The 21,351-nt window shown below is 37.8% G+C and overlaps 1 protein-coding gene across 50 annotated transcripts in view; it reads left to right on the top strand.

Annotated features, from left to right (window-relative positions):
* Positions 1–21,351, top strand: part of para (paralytic) — a 382,611-nt gene that overhangs the window by 339,453 nt on the left and 21,807 nt on the right. For all 50 annotated transcript variants that reach the window (XM_065226528.1, XM_065226876.1, XM_065226868.1 and 47 more), the window contains one exon: positions 6,627–6,749. In XM_065226528.1, coding sequence (XP_065082600.1) covers positions 6,627–6,749 — 123 coding nt within the window. The remainder of the gene's footprint in view (positions 1–6,626; positions 6,750–21,351) is intronic.

Raw genomic sequence — 21,351 nt, 5'->3', positions numbered from 1 at the left:
AGCAACTTTGTAGTCACTCAAGGTAAGAGCTACCTCAACACACTTTGCAAGAGTATTTGCGAAGACAACAAATCAAGAAGACTGGCAACTCTTCGATTTTCTCACACGAACGCTATGAGACAGGTACAATCGCGTCATCTGCCGCTCAAAGGTAAATGCTTCGAACGAATTTGATAGAAAAGACTACATCCTTAGAATAAGGGTTTGAGTATTTGCTCATTTTTCTATGCGTTGCTTCCACATTCACTCAAGCGCAGCGCCATTGTATCTGTCGCTTGGATTCTGGCAAAGTGGCCAGTCTTCTTGATTTGTTGTCTTCGGTAGTTGCTAGACTGATATGTGAGTGACAGTTCTAAAATCAAACTTAAACATTCCTGTATTATCGACATTATCGATCAAACGATTTTCGTACAAAAAATCGACAGGGCTATCCGGATACTATCTGGGGTACTCCGAACAGTTTATGTTCAGAATAGGGATGTTCGATATAAAAAATGTACCCATTAATATGGGTATGTTTGGAATCGGGGTGATGTCTAGAGTCCGGAAAATGATATCTGGCACCATTTTAAAATCCAAAAAATACTGGGAAATACCCATCAATGTGGGATTTTTTGGAATCGGGGTGATGTCTTGAGTCTGGACATTGATACCCGTCGTCATTCTGAAATCCAATATGGCGGGTTTCCGTCTGATGAAAAGTGAAAAATACTGTCATATACCAATCAATATGGGATGTATAGACAGTTTCATTCAGTTATTTTTTTATAAATTTTATGAGTACTATGAAGAAGATAAAAGAAAATTAGAGCAGATTCAATAAATAACTGCAAGAACGTTCAAAAAGCTCCAGGAATTTCAGAAATGTCAAAAAAAAATCAAGAATGTTCCAAAAACATAGTTGAAGATAACAGACAGTGGTCATTTTTATACGATAGATGAGAAGATGAAAGTAAAGAGTTGATAGCCTGTGATGCAAAATATCATGACACTCACTCGACACTCATCAACGCATCAACTGACCATCGCTGAAAGAATGTTTTGTCACGCAATGAGAGGTAGAGCCATGGCAAACAAAAATCGCCAGTAATGGTCGCTGCTCACAGGCAAAACGTAACACTCGCTGCTGATGATGTAAAGCACAACGAAAACAGTGAAAGACTTCTGCAGTACGATCATGAGAAAAAGCGAAACGACAGAAGAAAATGAAAACAATGCCTACGCATTCCAAGTTCGTCTCGGAACGTGCGACTGTGTGAGTTGCAAACAAAGCTGGCAAAATTGAACGAAAGCTGTTGGACTCACTCACCAACACACTCACATAAGCAATCAAAGCAGCAACTGCTTCAAAACGAGCCCAGATGAGTGTCGTGATTGTCGGGAATGACCAGATCATTGATGGATCACCACCGAAGACGACATTCACCAGTTGCTTTTTACTTCTTTCGTCAACTTGATGGATGGCCATGGAGAGAGCTTCGACGAGCACATTGATAGGAATGAACCAAGCAGTGCCGAGATTTGTCATTGTCATTGAGAGACTTTCGCGCGATATTGACAAAATTGTTCGTCACATAGTCACTGACAGACTTGATCCTCAAAAAAACCTTCGTCAAAATCTCATTCATTGTTTCGTCAATGACAAAGATTCACCTGGTAACAAAAAGTGTGATTTCGTACACTCTGTGTCACATTGTTGTTATCTAAGTAGTTCAGGACGTAGATACTTGTTCACATTAACGGATCCATGTAATTTTGTTGCTCAAATCATTTAATTTCGTTACAAATTTAGTTAATATAAAAATCTACACATGTTCGTCACTGACAGCATTGTCATTGACAATTGACATGGTTTGCCTTGACTATGACTGTTAGCTCAAATGAGTGACCAAAGCAGAATTGTCAATATCACTGTATATTGTCGAGATTTTGCAGCACTGGCACCAAGCGTTACTACCATCTGCTCGTCAAATCATGATTGTGATAGGCTGCAGCTCTGGTTGATAGTTCCGTTAGAGTACGGCAGTGTGAAAATTGTATATAGAAAGTAGAAAGCGAGCATGGACAACTTTGATGAAGGTATGAATCGGGATGATCATCTCTCTTTACCAAACTCCCCGGTTGGAGAGGGATTACAAATCGCCAAAATGGCCTTTGAACACCATCATCTAAATATACCAAATTCACCGTAAAACGGAAAAATCATCCTGAACATATCTTAATGACCTTAAAATTGTCTTGAACATGACAGTAGGGTAGAGAACTACTTCGGTCTGATCGCCCATTTTTGGCCTATCGAGCAGAAAACTTCAAATAAATCCATGGTTTCAGAGTTAACAAGTCAATTATGCGTTTGGTACGATACTTTAGTTAATAAGCTACCGAACGTATGATATGCGCGTGATATGCACCCATTATTCCCAAAAACAAAAAAAAGCGCTCCGACCGAATCAATTTTTATCTTCATGCGATAGGCCGAAGTGAATTCATTGGCGTTTCAATGCGTTAGGCCGAGTTTAGAATCCGTAGGCCGAGTTTGGCGTCAAGCAGCAGTGTTAGACTTTTGACAATATCTCAACGATTGGTTTCTCTTTATCAAATCTTACGGAAAGGTAAATAAATTTGGAAGCCATCAGTAATAATAACATTCCGTTTGGAGCTAAACTGCGCTAGATTAAGAAAGAGTAAGTGCGGATTGCGCTTAATAGGCCGGAAATGGGGTAGTTAACCCTATATTAAAAACATACAAAAATTGCTACAATTTTCCAGCTATGTATTGGAAAATGCCAAACTATCACTAAAAGTGGTAAAGGTTGGCAGATTCACCTATAGTGTGTATTGAAATTGAGCGTACAGCTGACCTTAAAGTTTAGAAAATCAGCTTTACGAGCACAATTTCAAACGATAGACTTCTGAGTCATCTAAAATTAATCAAAAATAGTATTGGACTTATTTGGTTGAGTGTATACAAAGTTAGAGCTTTTAAAAGTAAAACAATTTTTTCTCAAAAAACACATTTTGTTGAAATACTCTGAACTAAACTTCATGAAATTTTGCTCATTTGTAGTGATAATAAAGATCTTTCATATGCCACAAATTTGACTAAAAATCCGTCCACTACGAAAATTGTTGAAAATTGAGCGTTTTGCTAAAATTGCTCAAGCATCATACCGGCTCTGCAAAAAAAAGTTCAAAACTATACCGATAAATCAATAAATAGTTGTTCAACCACCAGCCAAGATTTCAAAAATCTTTTCGGTCAGAGTGTTTCAACAAATCGTCCATTCAGTGTTGGCAAAATCATAAATCAAATGATATTTTTCCGCTCTCATACGCTCTCAATATCACGAGTGATATTAGAACAAAATATCATGCTTGATATTGATTTTACAAGCTCCTTTGATATTGCGAGACTATTCGCAACGTGCAAAAATCAAGCTGAGAGTTGACTCGACACAAAAATGATTCCGTTGCACATCGTTTTCTTAGAAAGAGAAAGTATAGTTTGCTAGCTCTTTTTACTCTTCACCGATGACAAACACGACGGGACTGCTGCCAGCCGTTATGGAAGTTTCGTTTGCGTTCGGGTGTAAAGCAAAAATCATTAAATTCAATCTCACCACAGTTTGGTGATATTAGCAGCTGGCGAGTTTTGTTAGCTTGATTTTCCGAGCTGCGATATCACAGCTTGCAAAATCAACCACAGTTGTTTGCTTGTTGCTTTTTGTCTAAGAAAATCAAGCGTGATCTTGGGGATTGGTGAGATTTGATTTTTTTTTATTTTTCTCAACACTGTGTTAAATGGATTTTGCGATACGTAGGTTAATATCTTCTGAATCCAAGATTTTTCATCTAGAAAAAAAAAATTCCTTCCATCTCGTAATTTCTTGACCAATTTTGATGAAACAGCCTTCCCTAGATCGGGAATTGTTTCTAGTTTAATATTTTGTTAAGATTGTGTTTTAATTTCATGCGTTATAATATTTAATAAAAATACAAAATACAAAACAATATGCTCAACCGCTACAAACTCTAAAACAATAAGCAATTGGAAGTTATTTCATCAACCTTATGAAATCATCAACCTTATGAAATCATCAAAATCATTAATTGATGAAACGAGACGAAAATCCTTTTTTTGTTTTACAAAAGTGGTATGCAAAGGTTAAAAAGTGGATGTAGATTTATTTGAATAGATAAAATCATCAGTATGGCTATCTGTATGTGAGAAATAGCAACACAAGACGTGTGGAGTAGTTCCAACAATCAATACGAAACTAACGATTTTAAATTGGCTCAACACTTTAGTAGCCTATTGGTCCCAAGCAAACGATTAACGTACCCTATTCTAGTCGAAATTATAGTACTACGCAATGTTTGTTTTGATTCGCTATGAAAGTTTGACAGATAAAATGAGGGGTTATTGGTTTTTCCTATGTTTCGAGGGGTGAATCGATTACCTTGGGACCGAAGAGAGTACCAGAGCTGAGCCAAAAAAGTTGAGCACGTTATTTCGGGACCTTCTAGTCTTAGAGTTACCTCTATGGTAGTTCTACACATCCTAATATCTCAACTAAATAGTCTCGAGGGATTGTAGATTATCAGGGATTAGAAATTAATTTTAAATGTCAAGACATTTAGGTATATTATTTTTTTATTAGATTCGAAGAAAAAATGTCCCCATACAAAAACTGTAATCCTCGGCATTGTAATGAGACGTCAGTAAGCGAATAAGTCACCTGTATGTGCAAAATTGTACTTATCAATCGGTATAGTTTCCATTTATCCTATAATTTCCGAATCGATTCTAAATTTAATTTTCCCATTATCAATCAATTCACACCCCCATTCCGTAGCTGTCGCTCATAAACCTGACCGCAATCATGGTCGGCGCCGCGGACATTCCGGCGTTCCGCTCGATGCGTACCCTGAGAGCGCTGCGCCCGCTGCGAGCCGTCTCTCGCTGGGAGGGTATGAGAGTAAGTAGTCCCAACAGCCGGCCGGTACAAGAAGCCGCAAAACTCCCCAACTGACCTGTGAAAGCCCGATGTACACGCTATTTCAAAACTACGCAAATTTGAGTACGATTCACTCATATCGGTCAAAAGTGAAGGTACTGAAAAATGCATAAACTAAGCTGGGAGTGTCATTTGTCAAACTTTCAATCCCAGCTTAGTTTACTCAGTTTTTTAAGTAGCTTCACTTTTGACCGATATGACTGGATCGTACTCAAATTTGCGTAGTTTTGAAATAGCGTGTATTCCTCGCCGTTGTTGTGGTCGTCGTCGTCGTCGTCGTCTTCGTCATGTTATATCTTCTTCGTCGTTTTCTCACTATGTACTCAGTACTTTTGATTAGCGCATAAAATAGAACGTTGTTTGCGGTGCCATTCTAAGCAATCTTAAGAACCCCCTGTACTATGTTTGCTCATGTACTATTTTTTTATTAACTCAACCTAATTGCTACAACACTATAGCAGTTGTGCGTTTGTGTATGTATATTTCGATATCGTATGTGTGCGAGCGCTATTTGAACTGTTCGACGTGATCTTATCGGCTCCTCTGTGCGCGCTCTTCGGATTTTTCTTTCATTCATCCTTAATCTCTGTTTGTGGTGGTGTGTTTTTGTGTGTAACTATGCCAGATCAAACAGCGGAAGCAATGCCTTAGGCTAAACTTTTTTCAAATCGAAATTTGACCACAGCTTGGTGTAAAAAAAATAAATTTTCTGGATGGGCTTTCTATCGTCACAGTGAGTGGAATTGGAGCAAAATATGTCGATGTATGTGTGCTGATCTCTGTTGTTTGGTTTTCTGTTTTTTAGTTTTTTTTTTCTTTTATTTCAATTACGTTTATTCCCGAGTGAGCATTGTAAATAATGAAAAATATACCTCAAGTAGTTCCTGTCACTTATAGAGCGATCGAAGACTCAACTCGTAACGGCTAGAGGAGATCTTATTTGAAAATCATTCCAAACACCAAACGAACAACTTTTTAAATAGTGATCTTCTCATAGATGGTAGCTCTTCTTGAAACCCGTAGCATGAAGCTCTTTTACTATGATATCCTTCTGGTATGCGACGACAACAAAGCAAAAGTGACAAACTCCGAGGAACTTCAACGCATATTGTTAATTTTCATTTCCCTTATTTTGTCTCCTTAATTCAGTGTTATCTGTTGTAATATACTTTCATAGCAAAATGCGAATACCAAAAAATGAAACCAAAAAAAAATCCAATAAGACTAGACAGCAACAATTTTGGGGTGGTATCTCATCTCTCATTTTCCCAGATCAATCAAACCACAATCTCTGCAGAGCCACGCCCATTTTCTTCCATCTCGTCTTAACCAACCAACCAATAAAACTCAACACTGACATCTTTCCCTCTAGCGCTCTTGCTTCTTCTCTCTCTCTCTCTCTCTTCTATCTCATCCTCCATCGAAACCAACCGAAAATCCCTTCGCTCTTTTGCTCTCCCAGTCCACTAAAAAAAAAACTCAAAAATGATCCAACTCCTTAAACAAAAGTCGCTATCGCTCTTTCTCTCCATTTCACCTCTTTAAACAAACTCTTTCTCTCTTTCTCGTATGCCTCATTTGTTACTGTGTTTGTTTACCGAAATCTAGGTGTCCTTAATCAACTTCGTTGCTTCACTCTGTGGAGCTGGTGGTATTCAAGCATTCAAAACCATGCGAACTCTTAGAGCACTGAGACCGCTACGTGCCATGTCCCGTATGCAGGGTATGAGGGTACGTAGATTCTACCTAAACTTACTAAACGAACGATTCAACGATTCTCATCATACAAAAACAGCTCTTCAGTTCTCGATCGACCAATTTTTTCTCGATTCGCAATCTGATTTCTTCCCCAGTAGTTAGAAGTAGTTACTTAGACCTTTTCCCCCCCTTATGCCAAAAACAAGCAAGCAATTGTACTTTCATTTGAGTCCCATTTTTATCAATCTTATTCAACTTATTTTACAAAACATCACACAACTTGAACTTACCAAATAGATGACATTAGACTAGTTCTGCTGCTGCTGCTGCTGCTGTTGCTACCTTCCTAAAATATCAGTTTCTTCACGCCTATCGCCCAAGTAGTCTAGTCTTCTCACTTGGCTCAAATGTCTCCAAAATTTCAATTCCAACGTCAAACAACCAAAAAAAACCGAAAAGACCGTAATTGGATCCAGACAGTCAGCCGTCAAATCTCCAATCGACACCAATACACACGTGCATGCTTGAACCATTATTGAATTGAATCGGACGACAAATACCTCTTGTGGGAACTATTTTCGCATATCGATATATCGATGAGATGACAAAATTTTTGAAATCACATCGGCTCACAGCACACACACACACACGCACACATGAACACAATTGTTGCATAAAAAAGATCACGTCTGTTTTCACTCAACCACATTTCCGGAGCAAATTGTGGAACTAGCTAAATGTAAATAAATGAAGATGTAGCAATATTTTTTTTCCAATGAAATTAAATTATTGATCATAAAATTGATCCATTTTTATTTGTTCATTTTCCTGTAAAAATTCGGCATATTTTTTTTTAAATTTTGCCCGTAAATGCGGAACGTTTATAGAATATTCCCTCATTAAATCGCCCAAGCATGTATGACAACACAAATATCGCCCAATACTATGCGCCTTGTTTTGATTTCGTTAAAAGTGTCGCCATGTTTACGTTTCAGCTAAAGACAAGCCTTTAGCTATTTTCGCTTTTGTTGGTAAACAACATAGGTTTCGCCCGTTCGTTGCATACTGTACCATCGTAAACAAAGAAAAGAGCGTAATCCATTTTAAAGTTTGTTTAGAGTTCAATTTTGTTTCGCCTTTCGCTTTGCACGGATTTTTCAATAGCGTAACATTAAACAATGTGTTTTGGGTGTAAAATCTCCATTTGTTTACATTTGGCTAGTTTCTCCCTAATCGCAATTTACTCCGGATTTGCACCATCAACGTACAGTAGAGTGTGGGGTTACGGAGGGTTACGTTACTTGCGTCAACTTTTGTAACACGAGTACTCGCGCGTTGTACTTTGTACAACAGTGTGAGTTTTCCATTGCCGTTTTGCAGCCGAGCTACCAATCGATATGAAACCAACGGGTTTTCCTTAAAAAAAAACTTGTTTTTAACTAAACAAGCTAAACTTTTATCGCAGGTCACCCCCAAAAAATGCGGATAATAGAGAAAATGTGAAACCGCGTAAACGGTGTCTGTACTACGTGGGATTTGACTTAATTGGTTACAACATGGAAAATCTCGAGATCCTGACCAGATAGAAAGTTACTGTCCTCGGCAAAGTTGTTCTAGAGATCATAACCTTTTTGCTGGTGAAGAGTAGTTCAGAAAAATTCTCACTACGTGGCGCTAGTATATACGTGAAATTTTCGCATATACAATAGCTCGAGATCCTGAGCAGATAGAAAGTTACTGTCTTCGGAAAACCTGTTTAGGGGGGTCAAAACTTTTTGGCTGGTGGACAGTAATTCAGAATTTTCTCACTACGCGACGCTAGTGTACACGTGAAATTCTCATATTCAATATCTCGAGATCCTGACTAGATAGAAAGTTACTATCTTCAGCAATCAGAAGATCATAAACTTTTCGGTGGTGAACAGTAGTTTAGAATCTCTCCACTAGGTAGCGCTCGTATACATGTTAAGTTCTCGCATGTGATACATCACTAGATCCTGACCAGATAGAGAGTAAATGTGTTTGGCAAAGTTGTTCAGGAAGTCAAGATCTTTTCGTTGGTGGACAGTTGTTCAGAATTTTCGCACTACGTGGTGCTATTATACACTTGCAATTCTCGCATATACAATAGCTCGAGTTCCTGAGCAGATAGAAAGTTACTATTTTTGCAAACTTGCTCAAGGGGTCAAGACTTTTTGGCTGGTGGACAGTAGCCCAGAATTTTCTCACCACGTGGCGCTAGTAAACGTGTACAATTCTCGCGTATGCTATAGCTCGAGATCCTGAACAGGTAGAAAATTACTGTCTTCGAAAAAGTTGTTCATGAGGTCAATGTCTATTGTTTGGTGCACAATAGTTCAGAATTATCACACTACGTGGTGTTAGTATACACGCGAAATTCTCGCATGTAAAATATCTCGAAATTCTGATCAGATAGAAAGTTACTGTCGTCGACAAAGTTGTTCAAGAGGACATAACGTTTTCGCTAGTGAAAAGTAGTTCAAAATTTTCTCACTACGTAGCGCTAGTACACACGTTAAATTCTCGCATGTGGTTTGTTTCGAGATCCTGACCAGATAGAAAGTTACTGTCTTCGACAAAGTTGTTCAGGAGGTCAAAGCATATTGCTTGGTGTACAATAGTTGAGAATTTCCTAAGTGGCGCTAGTATACACGTGAAATTTTCAGAAATAAAATATCACGAGACCTTGAACAGATAGAATGTTACTGTCTTGGGCAAAGTTGTGCAGGGGGCCAAGGCCTTTTGGCTGGTGGACAGAAATTCGACGTGCAATTCTCGCAGTAGATATATTTCGAGACCTGCTAAACTGTCATCCAAAGTTGTAAAGGAGATCAAAACTTTTTCGTTGGTCAACAGTACAGAATTTTCTCACTACGTGGCGCTAGGATATACGTGAAATATTCACATATATAATATCTCAAGAGCCTGAACAGCTAGAAATTTACTGTTTTTGGCAAAGCTGTTAAGGAGATAAAAATCTTTTGGCTGATGAAAACTAGTTCAGAAATTTCTCCAAACTTGGCGGGCAATTCTCGCATATTAAATATCATAAAATAAAAATACAATTTACATCAGCCTAAGTGGGATAAGACAAATATATTCTGGATTTCTTTTACTGGTGAAGATTTTCATGCAGATTTGTGGATACATAAATTGGGGTGAGTCGTTCCACTTGTATACCTCTGATAAATTAGTGGTAACACGTATCTCAGATGGAAAACATAATCTAAAAAGATCAATATCGCTGAAACTTCCAACAAATGAATTTTTAGAGTATCCTTTTCATTTTAGGCTAATTTCAAAACGTCTTATCGAGGGGTCTAGAACAAAAAAAAAATCCCTGTGTTTACGTGTGGAGAAATTTATAAAACCGTACACTCCCGATTATAAGTTTAAGGACACCCCCAAAAATATGCCAATGAGAGAAAGAAAACGTGATTCAACATGTTTGCAAGCATCAGAAGAGATGTCGCGATCTGCGTTGTTTGATTTTCTCCCGGACCAGAAATTAGTGGCATCGCGAGTGATAATTTTTAATTTCAGTTTATTTACGCGCTGCAAGGTGCGTGAAAGAGCTCGGCACAATCGGTGTTGATGTTGGGTCGCTTGTAACTTTTTTTGTTGTGTTTTTGAAAGAAATTGATCGAAATTGTGCCAGAAGTGCTTCTGAACGTGTTTCGCAGTTGGATGTGGTGAAATTCGTGAATTCGCGGTTTATGTTCAGTGAAAATTCCGTGTCACAAAGTTGCTCAACGAGTTTCCTTTTTTTGCCGTTCGACGACGACGGGTTTGCGAGAGAAAAATAAGCATCGGAAATTTGCTCCCGGATGTATTGATCTGGTGAGTACGTTCCAGTTGAAGATTGTTCTTATACATATCTCGATTGCATTTTCGAGGAGACGTTCGGAGAGCTTTGAGATTTAGGCGTTGTTGCATTTGCGGGCAGATGAGTTGGTTGCCGGTAAGTGCCAGTAAGTGCTGCCAGCAGATGAATCAAGAGGTATTCGAAACAAAATTGATAAGAAATGTCCATTCAAATTGATTTAATACAGTTGAACAAATTTCAAAACTATATACGTGCCAGATTTGGAAATAATATTTTTTGAATCTGGAAGTGTGTTTATGATACCATTATCCATTTGATAAAGGTAGAGTGAACATGCGGGGCTTATTGTAAGTAAAAGTGACCTCGGAGTGGTCGTGAATTACCAGGCATTCTGAAATGGGTCACTGGAGCTGCAATAGAGCTAACACCTTCTAACTCCCGGACTAAACCTGCTTTAATTTAAGGGTAATAAAAAGCAGTTTTCTTCCATAATAACACTGCCGGACAGTGGGGGTTAGATTGTACACACACACACACACACAAGGACACCCCCAAAAATATGCCAATGTGTTATGTTCATATCTTTGTCCCTTTACGTCCAATTTTCGTTCTTTTTAGAACATTTGAAAGATTTTGAAAGGACAAATTCCTCAACATAATTTTCAAATTTTGTATACCAAAGGTTCACCCTGAAGAATCATGATTGATTTTCTCAGAATTGAGTTGAAAAAAAAATTTGAAATTAAAAGGAGAGAGCTTTGAACAAAACACATTTGCATGTATTTTGGGGGTGTATTTAAACTTATGATCGGGAGTGCAGGTTACTCAGCACAGAGTGAACTACGCTTTTGGAAATTTCTCCAGACAACTGAGTAAAGCAATCTCACGACTGAGATAGTCCTATGGCTCGACTGGCTAACTCGTGTGTATATATTTTATACATTTTACATTACATTACACATTTTAGACGAACTGAGTAGATTCTTCTCGTTTAAATTTAGGATAAGGTGTATGGAACCATAAATTCGACGTCGCACTCCTAGCAGCGTAGGAATAGCAATATAATTATAGAGATGATCATTTCATATTAGCAGGCCTTTTCTTTATGACTTTGGATGTAACTACACACTTAGATTAGAGCAGCTCGGTATTTTGCTGGATCTCAGCGAAAAACTTGTCACGTGGTGAGAAAATTATTAACTACTGTCTACCAGCCAAAAAGTCTTGACCCCCTAAACAACTTTGCCGAAGACAGCAACTTTGTAGCTGATCAAGATCGCGAGCTGAATATGCGAGAAAGGCACGTATATACTAGCGCCGCATAGTGAGCAAATTCTGAACTCTTGTCACCCAACAAAAAGATCTTGACTTCCTGAAAAACTTTGCCGAATACATTTACTTTCTATCTGGTCGGCAACTCGAGATATTATATATAAGAAAATCACGTGTTTACTAGCGTCACGTAGTGAGAAAATTCTGAACTATTGAGCACCAAGCAATAGGCTTTGACCTCCTGAAAAACTTTGTGAAAGACAGTAACTTTCTATCTGGTCAGGATCTCGAGATATATCACATGCAAGAATTTCACATGTATACTAGCGCTACGAAGTGAGAAAATTCTGAACTACTGTTCATCAGCGACAAGGCTATGATCTCCTCAACAACTTTGTCGGAGACAGTAACTTTCTATCTGGTCAGGATCGCGATATGTTCCATGTTGTAATCAATTAAGTCAAATCCCACGTAGTATGGTCACAGTTTACGCGGTTTTCATTTCCATTTTCCCTATTATCCGCATTTTTAGGTGTTTACTGTAATCAAAGTTTAGTTCAAAACCAGTTTTTTGTGGAACACTCCTTGGTTTCAGATCGATTGGTAACTCAGCAACAAAATGGCAATGGAAAAGTCATGTGTGTATTATAAAATACAACAGCGCGAGTAATTGAGGGTTAAGGATAAGATTGATAGAATCCAATGGCTGCAATAGCGGCTGATTTTACAAGGCAGTCAGTACAACGACCATTTGTGGATTCTATAAATATTGTCTTTAAGGGGAAGCTTAGCGCCCAAAGAAAAAAAATCTGGGGCGTTTAGATTTTTCTAAAAATATAGAAAAAAGATTTCCATAATCTAAGAAAATCATTTTGTTTTCTTCGATTCTTGAGAAAACATACGAGGTAAAATATTTTCTCATCATGAAAAAAAATGAACTCTAAATAAAACCGAAATATCGATTTAGGGAGATTTTAAGGCTAAAATTTGTGCCATGGTGACATAGAATTTTTTTTACACGTACTTTTTTTTTTAGAAAATATGGAGCAAACTGATTTTTTATAGATACCTATTTGATATATTTTCCAATATTTTAAGAAAAATCAAAACGCAATCCTTTTGTTGAGGCGGTGAGCTTTTTCTTAAGCGTCTATTTATTCGAATAAGAACTGAGATTAGCAAACGAATTACTGCCCGAAATCGGATTCATTCGCTCTCAATGAGCTGAAAATTTGCTCTTTGAATTTCGAACCGGTTAAATGATCAGATGCGGGAAGTGGGTCTGAAATTGTTTAAAGTTAGATGAATCTTCATGAGAAATGCCCAGAAGAACACCACTTAATTAATTTTGGTATCCATGACAGATACGTATTTCGACTACAATGTGCAGTCTTCATCAGTGTCATTCCCACTAAAGAACTTATCAAAATCTAACCCCCTTAAGTACTCATCCCCTAGGTAAAAAAGTCAAGATCATAGGTATAAAAATGAAACTACAATGTGTTGAATCGGAACCTACCTAACTAATAAAAACCAAAGATTTAAGTAAGCTAAAGGAGAAAAATCTATACAAATCTCTAATAAGGAAAATCCCCAAAGGCTTGGTAGCCATCATAATGAAGTAATGAAATTGGGTTGTTAGCGGAATGCTAAATAAAACAGCAAAAGGGATTGGGGCAGATGGCAGTTCATATTCATATCAAAATGACTCAATGAACCTGACTGTTTTGCGCACTGGTTTAAAATCTAATACTGCTTCTTGATTCTAAATTCGTCGTACGAGTTTTAATTCCGTCCTAACGCATTGAAACGCCATTAGATTTTCTTCGTCCTACGGATAAACGTAGAAAAAGGGGATTCGCTAGGAGCGCTTCTTTTGTTTTGAGAACAATGAGCGTAGATATTCATACAAAGGGATTCATTATAAGGAACAAGGAGAATTTTCCTTTATGAGAAAGTTTGAACATACTGAGAGCACATATCATTTGTAAGAAACGTGTGTGTAAGAAAATTTACGAAAAAATCTAACGGAACCGGTGGGATTTGAACAAACAATTCCCATTCAGTACACGGGTGCATTGCCAATTATACAACGGTGGACCTATATGGTCTACGGATGTATTTGGCTAATGACATTTGAGTTTCGAATCCGTTTCCGACCCTAGTTTTTTTGCGCAAGCGTTCTCTAATACACAACAATCATCTATTATCGATGATATGTGCTTGAACCGCAACTACTCAGTATCAGTCGATGTGAACAAACACAGCTCAGCGGGAAAATTTCCCTGATCGAAAGATCACGAACATAAATAAAATTTTGGATCCGTCTTGATCGTGAAAAATCAGGTAGGGTATAGCGCTACTTCGTCGTAATCGCCCATTTCCGCTCTATTAATCATAAAAGATCAATAATATCAACGATTTCACCGTGCACAAATCAATAATAGGATTGTTCCGATGCGTTAGTTCATTAGCTACAACATAAATCCTGTTAGAGCGCATTGTATGAATATCTACGCTCATTGTTCTCAAAACAAAAGAAGCGCTTCTAGCGAATCCCCTTTTTCTACGTTTATCCGTAGGACGAAGAAAATCTAATGGCGTTTCAATGCGTTAGGACGGAATTGAAACTCGTACGACGAATTTAGAATCAAGAAGCAGTATTAGATTTTAAACCAGTGCGCAAAACAGTCAGGTTGATTGAGTCATTTTGATATGAATATGAACTGCCAGCTGCCTCATCATTCACTGCCTCGTGAGAGTCTGAATGATTGAGAGGTAAACGAGTCACTGACAGCTGAGCAGTCAGTCAGTACCTCAAGTCAACAGGTTTATTCTGCCGTGATGGTACCCAATATTTGTTTTGAATGACTGAGCGTACATTTTCTATGGAAAAGCGAGCGAAGACAAGCGGTGTGCGTCGCCTGCTCGTGAGTGACTCATAATCGCCAAAAGTGCAGGAACTCAGCGATGAGTTAATTTGCATCATGTTTTCCCAGGTTCTTCCAGGGAAAAATTCCCGAATTTGAGAAAAGTAAAGATTGGATTCACTCAGTCTAATTGTACTACTCCGAGACTAAAAAATTTTTCGTCAATTTCCTCATTTTCCGGCAGATTTTTTAGGTTTTCCACAGAAACCCATGAGACAAATTTTACTCATCGCTGAGCTCCTGCACTTTTGGCGATTATGAGTGAACTAAACTCAAATTTGGGTTGTTCTCATTCGCCGTGTACAAACGGTCTGCACAGAGCAATGTATTGAATAGTGCAGTGCTTTCACACTCAGCCTAGGCAGTCAATAATTTTAAGCTCTGTTTTAAACAATACCTCAACAATGTGTAACTCTTTATCAAATCCAACGGTACGTATTGAAAGGTGAATAAATTTAAAAGTCATCTTTGACATAAATATTCCATTTTTTGATCAAACCCGTTAAAAAAAGCGAGGTAAAGCGCTGGTTGTGCACGGAAGTAGGACGGAAATAAGATCAAAAACCCTATGTCGGGAAATATTTTAGGGTTTTGGACCATTTTGATTTATTGCTAGGACTTACAAATTAGAGATCTCTAAGGCAAACCAAGTAAGAAAACTATGCAGCCTGAAATAACGATCTATATTTTGAACACATAGAATGTAAGTTCACAGTCGTTGAACAATTTAAATGCTCCTGAAATATAGAAAACATTATATGATCATGGACATATTTTTTTTTTCTAATGTCTTATCGGGAAATCTTTTGATTGCGTATTTCCGGAATATTAGTACGGAAAAAAATACCATTTAATGGACTTAAAAAGGAGCTCAAGATTCTGTGACATGATTTTTTTCTCGATGTTTGGACACACACTAAAGCTAACGGGTGTCAAAGATTATTCAATTAACCACTTCATTCGAGCAGTTAAAATGACATTTACTACCACTCGAACTTTGAAATAAAACATTATTTTGAGATTTTTTCTTCTAGAACCACGAGAAAAGTAGCCATCATTTGTGCGTTTCATAAAAAAATAGAAATTAGTTGGTCCAGTTTTGTGAAATCGCTGATAGAAAGTCACGCCAAAACTGCTTGACAAAGAGGTCAATTGTCTGGTCTTTGAAAAAATGTAAAGAGCTTGAAAATTTTCCTAGTCCTTTTTTTACATTTCAGGCTTGGAAATCTTCCAGATCTCGATGTAAGATAGCCCAAAATATAGGATCTAGAACTTTTTTCGAAACCTCTGAAAATTTGAGATACACACTTAGAAATACCTAATTTTACACGTGACGGAATCCATCCTTGACATAAAGCATACGACGTAAACAAACAAGTCATGTAAAATTAAGTGCTCTGAGACTGAAAAGTTCGTTACTCGATGAAAAGTACGTTTGATTGAGCTGAATTTCGCGTCTATTATGACTAAATTTTATGTCAAAATTGACGCTCGTATATGTCAGTCTCAGAGCACCTAAATTTACATGATTTTTTCTAAGTGTGTAGGTCTATGACAATTTCGAAATCAAAAAATCAAAATATTCGCGATTCCGTCAACATCCATTGGACAGTTCAGTTTTCCTGTTCGCAACTCTGATACGATTTTTCAGATAGGGGAAATGGATGTAATGTCGGCTTAATTGCCCCTAATTTGGGTTCATACATAAATTCAGCAATTGACTAAATTTTTAATAGTGACCAAAAATATCCATTAGTACCGTCCCAATGACGCGTTCATCTAGATAAAACTTGTGGATAGCATATTTTTAGCGATGGGCCCAATCTTAGATCCATAGGCCAACATTAGAGCCATTTCCCCTAGTACACACATTTGTAACCGAATCAAGCTGTATTTTATTGTGAGTTTTTAAAGACTAATTGGTCGTAAAATAGTGACTTTTGTGACTTCTTGATGAAAAAAGTTACTTTTTAGTGACTAGCCCTGTGTTAGATTTATGACAATATCTCGATAATTTGTGACTCCTTACCAAATCTAACGGTATGTATGGAAAGGCATATCAATTTAGAAGACATCTGTTTGAAGATGAACTAGCCAGTTAGCTGAAAATCTCCCCAATAAAGCAATAAAAAAGAAGACATTTCAAGCTGAACAATGCATTAGGTCCTCAGTAATATTGATCGATTCTCTTCATGGACTTTCTCTTTCGTTAATTACGTTTATTGTGATGTAGAGGATATAAAATAGTGTGTGCTGAAAATAGCTGGGAATGTCTTAACATGGCCGTTAGGATGCAAAGAGAAAGTCGACGAAGCGAATCTATGAATGTTCCTGAGCACCTAATGCATTACAGGTTTATCTCGATATAACGTAACTGCCATTTATGATATCTATTGTCGATTTCTCGCAAACTATCATTCAATCATGCAAAGTAATCACAGCATCGGAGATATTAAACAAGCCTCCATCTATTGGTCATGTCAACTTGTATGATTGAATTAATATTTGTGAGATATCGACGATGGAAGTCAAAAGTGACAGTTACGTTATATCGAGCTATACCTGTATTCAGCTTGATTTGTAGTGGAAATATGCCATTTTGTGTAAAAATCCGCTCGAAAAAAGAGGCAAAATGCGGGTTTTGCTTAGTAGACCCAACATAAGATCTAAGCCCTAGCTTCACAGAATAATCTGTTAACCTATTTATTCCAAATGTCGATCTGAATGGTAGATAAAGGGTGGAACGTTAAAAAAAGTAGTCAACTCAAAATTAGTGCATTTCTGTTTGAGCACTTTAAAACCCATATAAATAACAACCATGCTCATCTCAATAGAATAAACCTCGTGGACAGCAACATCTGTCGGTGTGGAAACGGTTACGATGACATCGAACACGCAGTTTGGCAATGTACGGATAATGACGCCGCCAGAGAGCGACTTTTGAATACCCTCGAGGCCCAAGGAAGACAACCCTATGTTCCTATCAGAGACGTGTTGGCAACCCGTGATCTCTGCTATATGCAGTCCGTTTATGTTTTTCTTCAAATGTCTAGTATAAGAATTTAATTCCTTTTGTCTTTTGTCTCTCTTTATTAGTTTTTGTTTGTCTTGTCCCCCCGTCTCGATGAGTCTCATCGTCGCCCACTGGTCACCCACCATAGCCGGTCGAACTCCGGACGAAGCTAGAACAGCACTACCGTTCATACTGGCGACAACGCTCTGATGAGACAACGAAACCCTACCCAAGCTCCTCCCCTGATCCTATCCTTCGAAAATGTACCCTTCTAACCTCGAGTAAGCCGCGAGTAATCGGCCCAACTCCTACTAGACATAGAATTAAGTGAATTTTGTTACACACAGTGAACAATGAATTATCGGCTCCGTAAAGCTAACGCGATTGAGCCTTCCAAATAAACGAACTAGATAAAAAAAAAAAATAACAACCATACCATTGCCACATTGAAAATGGTCCACTGAAAACCATAATGAAAATAGTTCAGTCAACTTTAATCGAACCATGCCTAGATAAAGTTTTGACCATATTAATTAAGGTTTTCGAAGACCCAATTGAATATGGTCAATCAATTGAAAGAAACTCATTTAGAACTTTCACGAACAGTCAAGTATCTGGGAGTCATTCTTGACAGTAAACTTAACTGGAATTCACCAATAGAGCAGGTTGTAAGGCAATAAATGCTCTTTGGATAAGTATGAAAACTTTTGGTAGGAAATGGGACCCAAAACCAAAAATGATCCATTGGATTTATTTGACAATTGTAAGACCTAGAATATCCTACGCATCATTGGTTTGGTGGCCGAAAACTAATGAAAATCGACTCAGAAGAACCTGGGGAGACTGCAAAGACTTGCTACTCCCTCAATAACTGGTGCAATGAACAGCACACCGAGTATGTCACTAGATGCTCTACTTTATCTGCTTCCGTTGCATCAATTTATCCAATTAGAAGCTGAAAGGAGTGCTTTAAGGGTTCAACGAACAAAGTACTTTCTTGAAGGTGATCTTACACCTTAGTATTTTAAAAATGTTTGATATTGATTCTCTAGTATTAAAAAATGAAGACTGGATGGAGAAAAAATATAATTTCGATCGATTATACAATGCAGCAGAATTTGATCGTAATGTTTGGGAAAGTGAGGGATCAAACATCAGTCCAGATTCAACTGTTTTTTATTCAGACGGTTCAAGATTGAACAATCGTGTGGGAGCAGGGGTAACTGGTCCAGAGATAGATATCTCAATATCTATGGGTTACTGGCCAACCGTGTTCCAAGCAGAAATTCAAGCAATTCTTGAATGCTCTGTAATATGCTTGCGCAGAAATTATAAACATTCGAATATCTGCATTATCTGATAGTCAAGCAGCATTAAATGCTTTAAAATCAACAACATGCAATTCAAAACTCGTATGGGAATGTGCAATGTCACTTCAGAAATTGGCCTGTCAAAACCAAGTAAACCTATATTGGGTTCCTGGCCACTGTGGAATTGAAGGGAATGAAAAAACTGGCACGTTAGCCAGGCTAGGATCATCTCAGCAATTCATAGGACCAGAACCCATTCTGTGGAGTTTCTGCTTGTTCTCTTAAAATGGAGATCAAGAATTGGAAAAAAATGAAAGTGAAGACCAATTGGAACAACACAGTCGAATCTGTTCATAATTCCGAAAATTTCAATGACTAGCAAAATTCTTGAATTACCAAAGAAAAATCGCAGTATCTATACTGATTTGATAAAAGGACATTGTCCATGTAAATATCATTTGAAGTTAATAGGCAAACTTCAAGAGGATATGTGTCGATTCTGTGGCATAGAAAAGGAAGACTCTGAACACCTGCAATGCTCTTGTGCACCAATCTTCAATAAAAGGCGTATTTTTCTGGATAAGGGGCTGGCAGAACCCTTTGATATTTGGAATGCAGGTCCCTGTCAAGTAGTACATATCATTCCACATGTCAGTTCATGGCGGTCGCTTCACAAAATAGTAATACGACATAACTGATAAAGCAATATAAAAACGGGGAATATCACAATAGATCAAAGTAATGGTCGCAGTGATGAATATACCCAACACTGAAAAAGTAGTGTTTCTTTAATGTTTATTACATTCCATAAACTATAACTATTTTGTGTTAGGTTAACATAGCTAGTAAAGTGTCAGTGAGGTTTGAACTGTTCTAGAAATGGTATTTTTCTATGCGGGAAAACAACAAACGTTGATTTTGGAAGGTGTGTGTCTACGAAATTTCTTACCATTTTTGGTTTTGGCCAGAGTTTTAAAGTTCTGCACGCGCATTCGTTAAATTCAAGTCTTTCTTTGTCTTTCTGATTTTAAAAGGCTTCCTGGTCAAGAATGTTATACTGAATCTGGAAGAGAATAGTTCAGGACGACTTAATCAAACAAAAATCTGCGAATTTTTTAAGAACACTATTTGGTCGGGCAGGTGATTTGCACTGGTTAGCTGAAAAGCAATAATCTTTGTGACAGCTGGCATCATCATCCAGAATATTTACTTGAGTGATTGCTTCAACAAACGTGTCTTACCTTTTACTAGAAACCACTGATTCCCTAGACTGCACTGGCCTGATCTCACGTCTTTTTATTGGGTTAAAGTTATGTGAAAATTATATGAAACCAACAACGTTGCAGTTGTAGCCAAAAACTAGAACTCGCCAAATTAATTGTACTTCTGACATTTTAAAAATATTGACCAATCATCAAGAGAAATTCTCAACAAGGGTCCAGAATAAGTTGATAATATGATAAAAATCAAACCAAAATGGCGTTCATTTTTTTTTTATTATGCGTTTATTTTTCCAGGCTCATTTGCCGTAGCTTTGCGGAGTCGATATTCATCGTTTTGGTTACAAAATTACTGAAAACTAACGTTAGTAAAGCGAGGGCCGATTACTCACGGCTATCTCGAGGTTAGGGGTAACAAATTGTAACAAACGGATGGTAGGGTAGGGATTGAGAACACAAGTTTTTTACGAGCAATCTGCCCTCGATCTGGAACTAAGCAACATACTGGAGAAAAAGACGAACATGGGGGTAAACCGAGAGCAACTTGAGAGAACACAAATGACACTAATCCTCAGATCGATCCGTTTAAAAAAAAACACATAAATTAAATTAAAATAATCGAGATCTCTAACGGGTCGCAGAGGTTGTTTTCCTCGGGCCCTGAGGGATGCGGACAACTCGGATCTAGCAACACAATGTAGGGTGCATGACCAAAGCACGTGGTCGATCTCGTGATAACCACTACCACAAGCGCACAAATTGCTGCCTGCGAGCCCGATTCGAAAGAAATGCGAGTCTAACAAGCAGTGATTGGACATGAGCCTCGACATGACACGTATAAAGTCACGGGAAAACGGCCTACATTGAAAATTACTTAATTAAACAATACAACAAGGTTGTTCATAACTTAATGGAAGAGGTCAACCGCAAAGTCCGTGAACTCGCATTTGGCAAAGCATAGAATGAACTCAACAATATCAGAGCTTCATGTGAGAGTAAGCTGCCAGAATGACATAAAACAGATGTTTAATTTATTTACATTA

This window comes from Ochlerotatus camptorhynchus, unplaced genomic scaffold (genome assembly GCF_037179485.1).
Source record: "Ochlerotatus camptorhynchus isolate MF236.1 unplaced genomic scaffold, CSIRO-AGI_Acam_v1.1 ptg000022l, whole genome shotgun sequence".
In the NCBI taxonomy this organism is placed as follows: domain Eukaryota; kingdom Metazoa; phylum Arthropoda; class Insecta; order Diptera; family Culicidae; genus Ochlerotatus; species Ochlerotatus camptorhynchus.
The sequence above is the reverse complement of the archived record's forward strand: the minus strand, read 5'-3'. Positions and strand labels throughout refer to the sequence as shown.